The 14,190-nt window shown below is 34.9% G+C and overlaps 1 protein-coding gene across 5 annotated transcripts in view; it reads right to left on the reverse strand.

Annotated features, from left to right (window-relative positions):
* Positions 1 to 14,190, reverse strand: part of ATP11A (ATPase phospholipid transporting 11A) — a 135,369-nt gene that overhangs the window by 18,981 nt on the left and 102,198 nt on the right. For 4 of the 5 annotated variants that reach the window (XM_054833330.1, XM_054833337.1, XM_054833355.1 and 1 more), the window contains exons 15-24: positions 13,810 to 13,881; positions 12,066 to 12,139; positions 11,711 to 11,814; positions 9,751 to 9,932; positions 8,802 to 9,053; positions 6,119 to 6,293; positions 4,772 to 4,874; positions 4,368 to 4,513; positions 3,342 to 3,401; positions 1,683 to 1,810 (exon numbers count right to left, since the gene is read on the reverse strand). In XM_054833330.1, the coding sequence (XP_054689305.1) occupies positions 1,683 to 1,810; positions 3,342 to 3,401; positions 4,368 to 4,513; positions 4,772 to 4,874; positions 6,119 to 6,293; positions 8,802 to 9,053; positions 9,751 to 9,932; positions 11,711 to 11,814; positions 12,066 to 12,139; positions 13,810 to 13,881 (1,296 nt within the window). The remainder of the gene's footprint in view (positions 1 to 1,682; positions 1,811 to 3,341; positions 3,402 to 4,367; positions 4,514 to 4,771; positions 4,875 to 6,118; positions 6,294 to 8,801; positions 9,054 to 9,750; positions 9,933 to 11,710; positions 11,815 to 12,065; positions 12,140 to 13,809; positions 13,882 to 14,190) is intronic. The other variant, XM_054833345.1, reaches the window with a different exon arrangement.

Here is a 14,190-nt window from a genome sequence, read left to right on the forward strand (position 1 = left end):
GTGCTCTGAAGGAAAAACAATTAAGAGATTGCATGCAAAACTAGCACATTTCCACAGGACAACTGTCTACCACTTCACATCCAAATCCTTCCTGAGCATCTCCTCTTTTTTTTTTTTTTTTAAATTTAATTTTTACTATATCCTTTTAACTTCTGCCTGTAATTCTGCCTATTTCAACTGTATGGTAAATTCTCCTGGGCTGCACCCGTTTACGTTTTAATCCTTTTACAGAAGGTATCTTTTCCCAGTATTTGCTGTGCATGTGATGATCCACTGTAGATTTTAAATGGAAACGCTAGAGGTCTCTGGAGACTTTGTTTTGTTTCCCATGGGGTACTTTTATACAGAATACCGTAACAAAACAAGATACTAATTTTATGTGGAACATGCAAAACAAGGAGTTTGCAGTTGAGTTGAAGCTTCAGGTCAAATTAAATTTCTTGACTGTTTTCCCACAAAAAAATACAGAGATTAGTCAACAATAGAACTGTTGACTAGAATGCATTATCTTATTACAGAAAAATTTAAATATTACAACTTTAGTTCTTTCACACAGAATAAGTATATATCAACTTGACATATAACATAAAACACATGAAAGTAAATCAGAACACAGTTAATGAAAACCCTGAATTACAGAAACATTTACTACCAACCCACACTTTCACCATATGCATTTTAAAACCTGTCTGATGACCGTACGAAGTAATTTCTCCCCGCAGATTACCAATATACAGTGCAAAACCATGTGTGGCTAACAGTAGTCTCATCTGGCCTAGAACAACTGCACTATTATCCAAAACAGCTTAACAATAGACTCTGCTAGATATTAAAACCTAAGTTTTTGACCAAATAACCTCTGCTAGCTTTCAAAAACCAAAAAGGTCTTCTGAATGACCATTTCTAAACTGAAAACATTTAAAACATAGAAAAAAAAATAAAAATGGGGGGTTGAGTTTCAACGGTATTACCTTCAAGTACACAGGTAAAAATACATCACTGAATTGATTAACCTTTGGGTATCTAACATTACCTCTCTCAAAAAATGTTTTCCCTTTGATTATCTACTGTTAGAATTCTCTGAAATGTACTAGGTTTGCAGCTACAAGAATCAAGACTGGGCACTGTTCCTGCTGCGGATGGTCACGTGCAGTTAATTGGCAAGAACTGTATTTCAAGTGGCCAAGAATCTAAACCAGTCACAATTCCAATGCCTAGAACTGAGTCAACAATATGCAGAGGATAAATGTTGGACACCACACAGAATACATCTATGATACAACACTCTACCGCTCAGTCCTCTTTTCTTTCAGAATGAAACATGTATATAGAAGAAACAGTATGTTTTCTTTTTTTTTAAAATGCTTCTGTTCCCCATTGGCTGGAGGAAATAGAGTGTATTAAAATAAATCATATTTTAATTTGTAGGATAGTATTTTCTGGTTTGTTCTCACTCACTAATGTAGCAAATGAATGGTATGCATTGCAATATGTACATATACATGTAAAAACACACGTGAATCTACTGTAGTTTATAGACTGTGCATGTGCAACTGTTTTGTTGCAGTGTATCTTGTGTTCTATTGTAACCTTGTGGAACAGAAATCCTGAGGACTTTGGTTATAAGAGATAGATTCCACAAGTGAACAGTCAAACTTTGGGGCACTATGTATTAATTTTACCTGTAGAGGGAAGGCTCCCTCTTGAGCGTGTCTGCACTGACATGTTGTTCCATTAGACCGTACAGGAGGATAGGAAGGGAAGTGAAGCTGATATTGTATAGTGTTAGATACGCAGTATCATATAAAGTCTGTAGATGGAAAAGAATTAAATCAGTTAATTTTCAAACGTGATCCACTGCATGACACTTGATTTTAAAATGAATGAGTCAACTTTGTCAGAAAAAAATGAAACTATATCCCTGCAGAATGGATGCAAATATCCCCAAAGAGCTGCTAACTGATATAAGACACAATTCTGCACTTGCACACCATTCACCTGGAGGACAAAAGGTGAACTAAAAGATGGATTTAATAGTCTGGTCCACATATGGGCCCCTCCTATCGTTTCAACTGTAAGACCAACTCCAAACTACCCAAACTGAACAACAGCAGATTCCTGTAGAGGCAGAAATTCCTCTCTGGCACATTCACCCCCCCTTTTATCTCCTCCATGTCTATATAACATGGAGACATGCGGGGAGGAAGGGGGAGTAGTCCAGAGGTTCTTCAGCTGTGAGTGACTGCAATGTGCTGTACAAACACCCCAACACGTCTTTGATTGTTCTTCCCACTGAAATACTTTTCCACATATGTATCATCACTGTAACCAGCCCTCAAACTTACCACAATACCCCATAAAGAGAGTTGTTTATTTCCCAAAACCTATTTGGTGATCATTTATGCCATAAACATTGCTATCAATCCCCCCTTTTTGATTCAGAATTATATTTAGTACTTAAAAGAACAGGAAATTAAACTACATTTCTATCAACACATGCTTTCCTATCTAAATCCTAATAATGCTTGATAAAAACCTACAAAGTTTTCAGCCGTCATCTGAAATTAAAAGCAAAACAGACAAAAAAAAAAGTTCTGTCATATTTACTTCTCCTGGAACTTTCTTTTGAGACATTCCACAAATACAAAGCAACAGTACTATTTTCTCCCAATTAAATCCTCCTCTTGTCGAATTTAATCCTGAAAACTTAATCCTCTTTTTGTCTAAGTCTGGTTATTCATTCCTTTGTTTTTTGCTCGCTCGTTCAGAAGAAATAAGAGGCAGATTTTTCTGCACAAATTAGATGAGAGCAAGGGGGAAAGGTAAATAAACAAAACTTTTAAAAGGAGAATACTGGATCCTCTCCTGAATGATGGCACTTTTCTGGTGAGAAGTTCTCTTTTCCTCTATCTGTCTATTTTTTCTTTTCAACTAATTGAATGCCACTATTTGTCTGAAGTTTGCAATTCAGACCTGTACACACCAGAGAAGACTAGTTTATTCTTCCATTTCCATTCTGAATTCTAAAAATGAACAACTAGTTCAATTACTTATCTTTCAGGATGCGTCTGTCCATGTTCAATAAGCTTAAACCTAACAGACTCAATATTTCCCACAGACATTTCACTTTGCATTGCCATTTCCAAATTTTGTTTTCCTCTATTGACTTTGAAAATAACTTTGCTTTCATGATAATTCATAAAATTAATTTCTGTAACTGAACTGCAATTGCCACTGAAAACCACACGAACCAAAAGTGATGCTCTTTTTACAATGTATTAACTTTTTTTTTTTTAATGCCAAAAAGAAAATGTGGCAGTGAGGGAAAAAGAACAACTAACCTGTTGTGAAAACCCACAGAAGAACTGATATAAAAACTGAGGAAAAATGAAGCAGACATTCTGAAAGACAAAGTGACACAGTCGTCAAGTGAAATATAAGCGCTAATTTATATGCTGTACAATGCTATAGCTACATAAACCATTGTTTTATAAACACTAGTAATAGTAAACACTGCAGGAACAGTAGAAAGGGCCGCATACATTAAACATCAACATTCTCATCTTACAGTAGTACTGTTAAGAAAAATACTTAAAATATTTTGAAAGCAAACTTATAAAGCTACAGCTTCAAAATTCAAGGGCACTGAATTTTGTGATCCAGGTGCACAGTTCAGATAAGGGAAGGCAAATAAGGCACAATCCACAGTAGGACATAAATTGTGATAAGCAAGCATGGATACCCTGTTAGCATGGTTCCCAGCAAAGTAATTTTAAGATGTGACCCCAAACTTTATCCTCTCCTAACTACACATATAGTCAAGCACTATGACCTTAAATGATCTTCTGAAGGTTCCTTTCTACAACCTTTCACTGCTTACTGGAAGAACTTTGACTGGATCCCAACATTTAGACATAACAAAACTGTCTAAATGTTATAAACTTTCACCACCTACACTATCCCCCTGAATTTAGAAACTAATGTAAATTAAGTTACGCTAAGTTCTCAAATACTATTTCCATCTTTATTTAAAAGGCCACTGTAGAGAGATCCCAGGAGGTACTGAAAGTAAGCAGAACAATCTATGTTGGAATTTTTAAGATAGAGGGCGGGGCGGGGGGGGGGAGACAAGGTAAATTTTGCTTTTAAACGTACCATGGATTACAGAATATAGCTTACAGAAAACCTATTTCATGTCATGGTCTGGATAAAAACAATAATCCCATTCAGCTTTGCATCTGGCACTCAACAAAATCTCTTTATGGAATCACTGGTTTTTTGTACCGTTGACTGGGCAAACTGTATGTAGTTAGGTATTACCATGTACGTTTTTGAGATTTATATAATTGGAATAAGTATTCTCCTACCTTATAAAAGAAGTATTGCACAAGTTCAGATATCCTAACATAATAAAAATGCCCATGAACAAGCAACATTTTTTTCAAATGTTTAAATTTAGGTATTGCATAGTCACTGTTTCTCGCTGCTTGACGACCTTCTTTGCCAATGATTCCTTTAAAAAAAAAAGTGATGAAGCTGTTTAATAACTGAAGTACTATTTCAAAGATACAATTATTTGAAAAATTATATAATAATGCTATGACATTGATCTAATAAGAGATCACTACTGTACCTCATAATATTCCTGGGGTAAATTCACTAAATGTTGTTGATAAAATGCATAACCTGATTCTTTGATACTGCCTATTTTTAAGAAGTAAATGTTTTTTGCCATTCCACTTGAATTAATATTCTAAAAAAGCACACTTACCTATACCAACATGTGCTTCTAGAATCATACTGACATCATTTGCTCCATCACCAATTGCTAATGTGATAGGATGCTCCTTTGATAACTTAATCAATTTTACAATCTGGAAAAAATAGTGTTAAAATTTCTTCTCTGTAATGGTTTGCTTATTTTGCATGAGTGTACAATTAATTAAAAATGACCACAGTTATATAAGACATTCTCTGAAGGGAAACAAAACCAGTATTACCCAATGCAACCACTATGCATAAAGATCACAGTAGTTTCTTCACTTTAAAAGTGTTCGCTCCAAATATAAAATAACATTTTTTCAAATCCTTTCAAACTATTTTGAGAGAGATGGACAGGAGGAAGGAAGAGCAGAAAAAAGGAAGATGATGTAGAGATTGCTTAATGCTGTGTAAGTGCATTAATAAATTAAAAGGGTTCCAGAGACAGAGTGTATAATTTCAAACAAATCCTGAAACTAAAGACAGAAATATTCTTTCTTAACTATGCTGAATTTTTTTCTTACTATTTAAGAAAAGAAAATAGAACTTGGTATATATCTAAACACCATTGACATAGAAACTATCAAAAAATTTGACTTCCAATCTCTCCATTATAAATGATTGCCTCTGTAAATTTGGTACTGAGACAGCTGCAACCACAAACTTCCACGAACTTCCAGATAGTTTAAAGAATGCTGGCTAAATACATTTGTTAAAATGAATAAGGGCTACATATGTTGTACCCTGAGCACTGAGAAAAAGACATGACAGTTTGAAAGGAAAAAAGAAATGCATATTCCAATGTTTGTTTCCTTTAAAAATTCTTCAGCCATATTGAGATGTTTCATGTTACAAACTGGTATACTAGTGTACAACAGTCAAGTAGTACTTAAAAATGATAATGCACACATTTTTCTGTCTGGATTCTTCTTTCTTGGCTTCCCACTTATGTTAAAACTAGAGAAGAAATACCACTCTACAGTAATAAATAATGCAGGTTCTTGTAGTATCAACAGATAGTAGACTATTCAGAGCTTGTTAGGTTAAAAAGGAAGCAATTAGTTCAGTTCATTAAATATGTTCATTTATCAGCATGTACAACCATAAAATTTGCACAATATGTACATAAATCAAAGTCAGGTGCACAGCTGGGTGCCATTTTAGCATACCATTATCGAAATTGCTTGCCAGTAGACATTTTCCCCCCTCCCTTTTTTTTTGTTTGCTTTTTCCATTTTAGAAGATAGAAAATTGGATGGTAACATTTTAAGTTATCATCATAAGTCACACACAATATTAACTTTCAATATTTACATCTGTGCACAGCTAACAAACAATTACAAAACGAAATACGAACCTGTGCTTTTTGCAGAGGTGCCATTCGACAGCATAACACTGCACTGCAGTTCCTGCAAATTTCAAGAAAGAGCTCTCTGTAGTTACCAGAGCTCCCATCTTGTCTTGGTTTCATTATTAATGATAATGCTGCTCCATCAATAATTAAACCATAATCTTGCATATCAGTTGAAAGTCTGTTCAGGGATAAAATATAAACTAAGAGTCACTGTAAAATTCTCAGACATATTTTAAAGTCAATACTTCTTTGGTGAAAATTAATTAATGACAAGAAATAATTAGTATGGGATACTGCCAAATTAACACACTTCTCAAGGAAATTTCCTGTATAGGACTGCTATTTATGACATGTTAAAATTCTAGATTATGTTGAAAATATTCAGTGCTTCACCAGTCCAAAGACAGAAAACTGGTATCTCAGTGACTTCACCACTGAGTATGAGCGTGTAATTAACGACCTTTCAGTTTGGTTTGAAAGGGCTCCAAGAACTGCAGTGACGTAAACTGAGTTGCAGGAATAAAGTTAATTTTGTGGCACATTCCACAATATAGAGGGAAAAAAAGTAAATGAGAAAGGCCTTTGGTACTCTGAAATCTATTTTGATGAGGAAAATAATATTTTGTTTCCAAAGGTCTACACTTAAGGAAGTAAGCCTTTGGAGGCTTTGAAGGAAATGCCTAAGAGAGACTTGTTGGCCTGGAGAGGTAAGGCCACTGTCTACATTTACAGTACATATGCTTTGCGTTTAGTGTGGTGGCTAAGTGCAATACAGGTATACTTGCAATTGTAACACTAAAATAATAATTATATATGTTATCTGAAATAGTACAATATGTTATTATATATAGTAATCTACTGCTGGTATACCTGTAATAATTTGGGCATTGCTAGAAGTGTAACCATGGTCGCACAGTTCACACAATAACATACGCTGAACAATGGGGGAAGATGGTCCGCACTACACAAGCAGTTTTCTGTGGCATCCAAACTAGTTATTTCAGGGCACCCTTGCATTTGTCTGCATTACATGGCAGCCTCAGGCTCCAGCTCAGCAGTGAGTGTTGTACAGACATGCGTTGAGGTTTATCTGTGCTCTGGTTTCAGTGCTCCAAGGTTATGCTCCTGTGCGTGGGTTTTCAACAAACATGGTTTCACCAGGACCAATGTGTGTGAGGAAAACACCATATTTATTAATATTAATGTATTTTCAGCATCTCCATCTTCACTACCAGAACACAAGCTGGTTTCGACTGTAAACTATATTTACTAACAGTTCACAGACCTTTTTGGCACTTTGTTACCATTGGCAGAAATAGGGCAATGCCATTAGTATACAATGATATCAACCAAAGATGTATTATTATGAAGTTCAGGCAATATACTGAATGTTTGACATATTACAGTGAAAGCTTTTCAGCCTGAATTTGAACATCCAGGCAGAAGCCTGCTATTACTATCTTAGCACATTCTCCAACTCTTGAGAGAAAGACAAAAAATTCTGATGAGTCTCAATGTCTAAAAAATGAGCATTGCACAGAAAGTTAGGCAAACATGTTTAAACATACCTTGTAAGACCAGTGGGACTTAAGCTAAATGTTGTACAGATGACACAGAGAAATATGATTTAACTGAATATACAAATGTTCTTGATTAGACCAATGGGGTTTGAAGTGTAAGGAAAAGTAAGAAAAATGCTCTGGCCCAGTGTTTCAACCTGTAAAGCTAAGAGTTATAGAAACCTGTAAGGTTGAGAGTTATAGAAACTCTCTGCTAAAATAATATCACAAATGCCTGTTAGCTTGTTGTTCCTTTACTACAAACTTATGACAAATGCATATAAAATGTACTTGCTAGGTGGTTCCATACTAAAAAAACCCCACGAATCAAATATGCACGATTATGTCTGGAAGAGCAGTAACTGCTTTTCTTAAAATCTTAAGATGATAAAAATGTTTTAGAATCCAATTCTTAGGTTTCTACAGCGGAAAAAAAAGAGCAAGTGATGTGCACCAGCTATGAAACTTCAAATAAGTAGCCTAATTTACTACCTGTATAAGACATAATTTACATTATACCTGTTTTTTGCTTTTTTTATGCCATTTCCTACTTTATTCCATGTTATGTTTCACTTCTGTATACATGATGCCTATCCTTCTATGGATATTCTAAATACACAGAAGTCAATGATTTCTTTATAATTCAGGGCACCTTAAGTATTTTTACGCACACCAGAACATTTGGTACTACGCTGTTGCCTGTCATTGGTCTGTAAACGTAGCATAATATTCCTTACAAAGAGGGCCATATATTGTTGCTTTCTGTGGTCTTGGTCTTATCAAGGAAGTCACATCACATACTAACTCTGATTACAGGAATAAATCATATCTGCTTCCTTTTTAAACATTAGAAATAGTATTTTGCTTTACAATCATTTTTTCCAAGAATAAATACTTTTGCAGTGGAAAAATGTATAATTACAATGTCAGTTGTGATTTTTCTTTTAACGGTTAAAGCAGTACCAGCAATGAGATAGAGAAAGAACTATGACTGTGGAACAAACTTACACTTAATTGCCATACAATAATTTACACTTTAACAACAGAAACTGATGCTCTTAAGGTAACCAATCAATCATTTAATTGTTTATGGCTTTCCTGGCTTGAAAATGCAACTTTTTCCTTACCCTGAGAAAGTATCCCTGGTTAAACTGCCATTGTGTCGTAGGACAGTTTTGCTTAGGTCAAAAAGCACATCATGTAAACTCTGTTCCTCAATTTTCTTTGTGGTTAGCTCAAGTATTTGCGTATTTCTCCGGAAGAGTTTGCAAGCATAGCAAGTAGCTGCAGCAGTCTCCATTTTATCTCCCGTGAGAACCCAAACTTTAATTCCAGCTTTCTGGAGTGCTTCAATAGTGTCAGCAGCTTTTTCTTGTAGTCTGTGGAAGTCAAATGACAACACACATTGATAGATTGCTCGGAAATGAGACATTCAGAGGTCCTTATTGAAAGGTTTCCATAACCAAATAAAAAATGTCAATAAAAATTATCAGATCTAAGAATTTTCCCCAAGGTCTGAATCTAAAAATGTTTAAGGGAGTAGTACATTAATAAATAATTAGTTCTGACACTCTCAAAGTGCTCAAAGTTTCACCTTTCATTTATATAGCTAAAAGACAAGATGCTTCATTCCCCAGACAAGTACTTAATTTAAAACATTTTCAGTGCTTTCAGCAAATGACATCAAACAGTGAAGTACTGCTGAGTTACTAAAGTCACCTCCCAGTTTTAACAGGTTTTGAATCTTCTTAAGACCTAAAGTTTCTTCCTTCATTTCCTCAATACCCATCTTGTAGTTCTTTCCTCCAAAACTGCTCCCTACAAGTTTTTCAATAAAGCATTACATGAACTGCATGTAAATGGTTTGAATATACTGGGTTTTGTACACTTAACTATTGTCACTAGCTTACTAAATTACAAAGTTACCATGTGTAACTTTAGTAAGCTAAGGGTATGGAACTGAATTCAAATAAAGGGTTTTTCAAATATATCTCTACTCCAGAAAAAGAGTTACAAGAGGGTCTTCAACTACTTTGGTAACATCACTGAATGTAAGAAACTAAGAAATGTACTAACCGATCTTCAACAGCTGTAGCACCAAGTAAAATAAAATCTCTTTCTATCTTCTCGTACACTTCTGCCAATTTCTTTTCCCGGTCCTGGAGGGCCAACTTTGCATTCTGAAGCAGCTTTTGTGCATTGCTATATTCTTCTGCTGTGAGTTTTTTATATGCAACGCACAACGTTCGCAGTCCCTCCTAAAGAATGTAATCAAAAGAAACAAAATGCCTCTTAGAAAAATCTCCCTAGATTTCTTGCTGGTGTGTACACTGGAATATTTGAAAAAATTGGAATGATTTTACTATTAACATGAAGAGTCCCACTACCCTCTTTTATAGTGAAGTGAGTATAGCATAAACTAGTACAGTATAGTCTAGACTAGAACATGGGTCAGCTTGACTCTGTGCTCCCCTGAAGCAGTTACAACCTGAGGGACAAACCTCAGTTCTCCAGAAGCACAACAGCTCAGCCACCCAGCTGGATGTATAAGATTACCAGGTAAAGGAGAGTTAAGGTAAAGGTTTCCTTCCCGAGGTGCATAATTAGGCAGGATGAGTCAGAATAAATAACAATAATATAAATAGTAGCTCTGCAGAGTCCAATTTTGATGTTGTGTTGCAGCAGAGACAGGGACAAAACATCACAGAGAGTGTTGAAAGTGAAAATCCAACTGTGCCATTTCAGTCAAGTGAAAACTAGAATTTAGCTGCGGGTGTTTCAGACTGGATCAGACTTTTGGACTGCGTGACAAAGAAGAAAAAGTATATAGACTGTGTAAGGCGGGAAAAAGCTGCTATAACACAGAAAGGAAGTTTTGCCACCTCAAATATATTGCCTCTAACACCACCATTTAACTCGCATTTTATCTTCATAGACTTTAATCCCGTAGGTCTTTGCATAGTTCCTTATTACGAATCCAAGAATGTGAAGCATTAAAAAAGCTGCCTGACTCCTGCTATTGATAAGGGCAGGTGCCAGGTGGCTGCCTGTATCTTCTTTCAGAAGCTTCTGTATGTAGGAGCGAGCCATATTTCCAATCATCCAGGACAAAGAAATAGCTGTTGGTCTGTATTTCTCTCTTGACAGCCATTGTATGGATATGATATGTAAACACCTATTTCAGCTTCATTAGCCTCCTTCACTTGTCATTATCACACACGTGTTTCATAAAGTAAAGCTTAAGCAAAGCACTTTGGCAAAGAGTTTTGACGTTTCCCTTCAAAACAAAAGCAGGTAATATTGTAGGTGTTTTTTCACATACCTGTAATAATATTTTGTTTTCAGTTTGAGTACTGCATGCCAGCAAATTTTATCCTATTTATAAGACTGGTACTCATATTCCATTGCAATGGGTTCTGCATATTTTTGGACACAGCAAAATTCCGTATTTTACAACTCCAAATCCTACCTTTTAGGTAAAACCAAGTTCTGAATTTCTTTTAAAGGTGATCAGGCAGTTCATAGTTCATTTTTAGCAAGCAAAAATATAAGTATAAGGACATTCACTGCACTGTTTCCCCATAAGAAGTGCATCTGTTGCTACAGTGTACTCTAATGGATTTTCTCTTTTAAGAGCTTGTAAAGTAATCAAAGCCAGCAAATCACAACTGCTAAGGCTGGGGACTGAAAGCAGGGATGAGATTTTCAGTGAAGTTTTTCACTTTCATTCAAAAGTTAATTCAAACCACCACAGTGCCATACTAAAAAGCTAATTGATGACCTCTGGTATAACATACAGTTGTGCATATCTAATGCACTCATATCTCACCACAACTGCCATTTGTAAGATGAGATGGAAGATTCAAATAAGGGAGTAATGCAGACTGCTACCCGTACAGCCTCTGTGCACTTTGGCATAGAATAACCTCAGTGCCTGGGAAGGCAAATCTGTTACCAGATCAAGCAGGAGGTCAGAACACTTAAATATTTTTTGACACTGATATCACATGAATGGATCAATAAAATGGAATCTTACCACTGCATTGCGTTCAACTCTGGATCGTACTTGGTCAATTTTGCCTTCTTTAACTCTAGGAAATATGGAAGAATCTGCTCCCTTACAAAACAGAAATATATCACCTGAAAGAGAGAGCACATGGAATTCACAATGGTCAAATATCTATTTCTTTAAAAAACCCATCCAAATTACTAAGTCTTTGAAAAGATTTCTTCCAACTTTTTTATAACATATGCACTCATGCTGGTACCCAGTCCCCTTTTTATAAAGGCACGTACACAGAATGTGATTAATGCTTAACTCTTTGATAAACCTGAAATAAATTCTAGTGAAATAAAAACATCTAAGAAGAAACAGAATGTGACAGCCCTACCTGTTGAAGATTTAACAATTACACTCATTCGCCGTCTCACAGAATCAAAACTCAAAACCTCTAATAATTCAAACCTGAAACAGAAACAAATATTTTTTAAACAGTTCTGCTTTTCCAGATCCCTAAACTGGTTATTACAAATTCAAGTCTATGAAACAAAACATGACTTCTAACACGGAAAATTGCTTTGAGTACTATGGACTATGGAATGAAACAGCAGGTTACAAATAATAAATAGGGGATGCCCTCAGCTCCTAATTACTTGAAACAGAATTTGTCTGCATGTTGGATGTATAGTCAATATAATTTATTTAAGTAGAAGACTAGAAGCCTTGCAGTGGAGCACAATACTGTTTATAAAGTAAGTAAATTCCTACCTATGATGCCTACGCATAGCCTTAGAACTTGGAATGCGTAGGTGTTTACACAGAAGTCTTTATTTAATATTTTTCTAATTTTGACTATTCCTGTCTTCCAAAAGTGCCCACCTAATTTCATGAATCTTGCCCAAGTGGTGACTAACAAGTTATTCAAGTGAAAAAACATTTCTTTTTACTGGTTTTATGAACTGATTTTATCCCACGTTCCTTTCTTTCCAGAAGAAAAAATGAACATAAGCTCCTGTTGTACTGTTTCTGTACAATTCATCAGTTTATATACTTTTATCGTTTACTCTCTTACCTATTTCCTTTTATCTAAGAGAGCCCCCTTTTTCCAGCACAAATATATGCATTCCAATCATTAATCCCAATCTCTACAGGATTCATCTTGGTTAATATTCTGGTTATAAAACAGATCTGCTTATTTAATTAGATCATTCAGTTCTAAGTCCTTACAACAGCCTGAGATTCAAACTTGTGCAAGACCACAGTGTTTATTTCATTAAAAGGTACAACAGATTGTAACAAGGAGCTGGATCAGGCCTATGTCTACAAACTGTGATGCATTTTGGAGAAAATTCCTAATAATTACAGTGCTTTTGTAAACCACCAAATTATATTGACTCCAGTTCTTATGAGTTGAGCCACAAAAGCCTGAAGTAACCTTTGGGAAAAATCTTCCATATTCGCCTAAAAGGGGGAAAAATAACCACAAGGTTCCTATATTTGTGTCCTAGAGTCCCTGTGTAGTTAAGAAAGTACATATGCAGGAAGACACAGATATAGAATAGCCTTAACCAGTAGACATCTACAGAATGTTTTACATCCCATTAAACAGCTGTACTATTTAAATGTAATTGAAAAATTTATTCATACTGTGAATCTACAAGATTTGTTCTGCATGTCAAAAGAAAACAACAAAAAATTAGTACCTGACCTGTTTCAGATATTCTTTGAACCAGCTATACAAATTTATTCTACAGATATTAACCTCCTGTAAATTATACGTATTATTTGTGGACAACAAATGGGGTACATACTATTTTCTACTAAGAAAATATTATTTACCATATAACAAAGGGAAAACACCCATAGTTCCTAAAACTATTACATAAGGTCATGAACCTACACCACACCTTTGTCATTAATATTTGTATTGCATAAGCTGTCAAACTAACAAAGTGAAAATATACAATTAAAAGATCTATTAAAATTATAAATTTTAGTAGATCATTTATTTTTCTACTAAAATGTACAATTTCTGACTTTTCTGAATTAAAAATTAATGTATAGGGAAAGAATGATTTATTAAACACATCAGTAAAAACTCATCAGTCTATTTTGTTGTATTTTTAACCACTCACTTCTCTATGTTATTTTCCCGATTTAAGATCTCCATAAAATTGTCCTTCAGCCTTAGATAGGTGTAACCAAGTCTGTAAAATGAAACAGATATCAAGAGGATGAATACAACTAATATGTAATTATCCAGTTTAAGCATGTCACAAAGATTTAAGACCAAGCTTAACTTCTGGAGAAAAAAAAACCCAAACCAAAACTAAAAAACCCCAACCAAAACAAACCCCACCCAAACTGTTTTTATTTGCTTTATGAATATGAATAAGCATGACTCTATGTTAAGAAAACCATCAACTCTAGATGATTCGGTGTTTGTTATTATGATTTTTGTCCTGAAAACAATTTTGAACTTCAGTGTTTAAATCTCTAGATTAAAGTAGTACAAT

Source organism: Grus americana, chromosome 1, assembly GCF_028858705.1.
Source record: "Grus americana isolate bGruAme1 chromosome 1, bGruAme1.mat, whole genome shotgun sequence".
In the NCBI taxonomy this organism is placed as follows: domain Eukaryota; kingdom Metazoa; phylum Chordata; class Aves; order Gruiformes; family Gruidae; genus Grus; species Grus americana.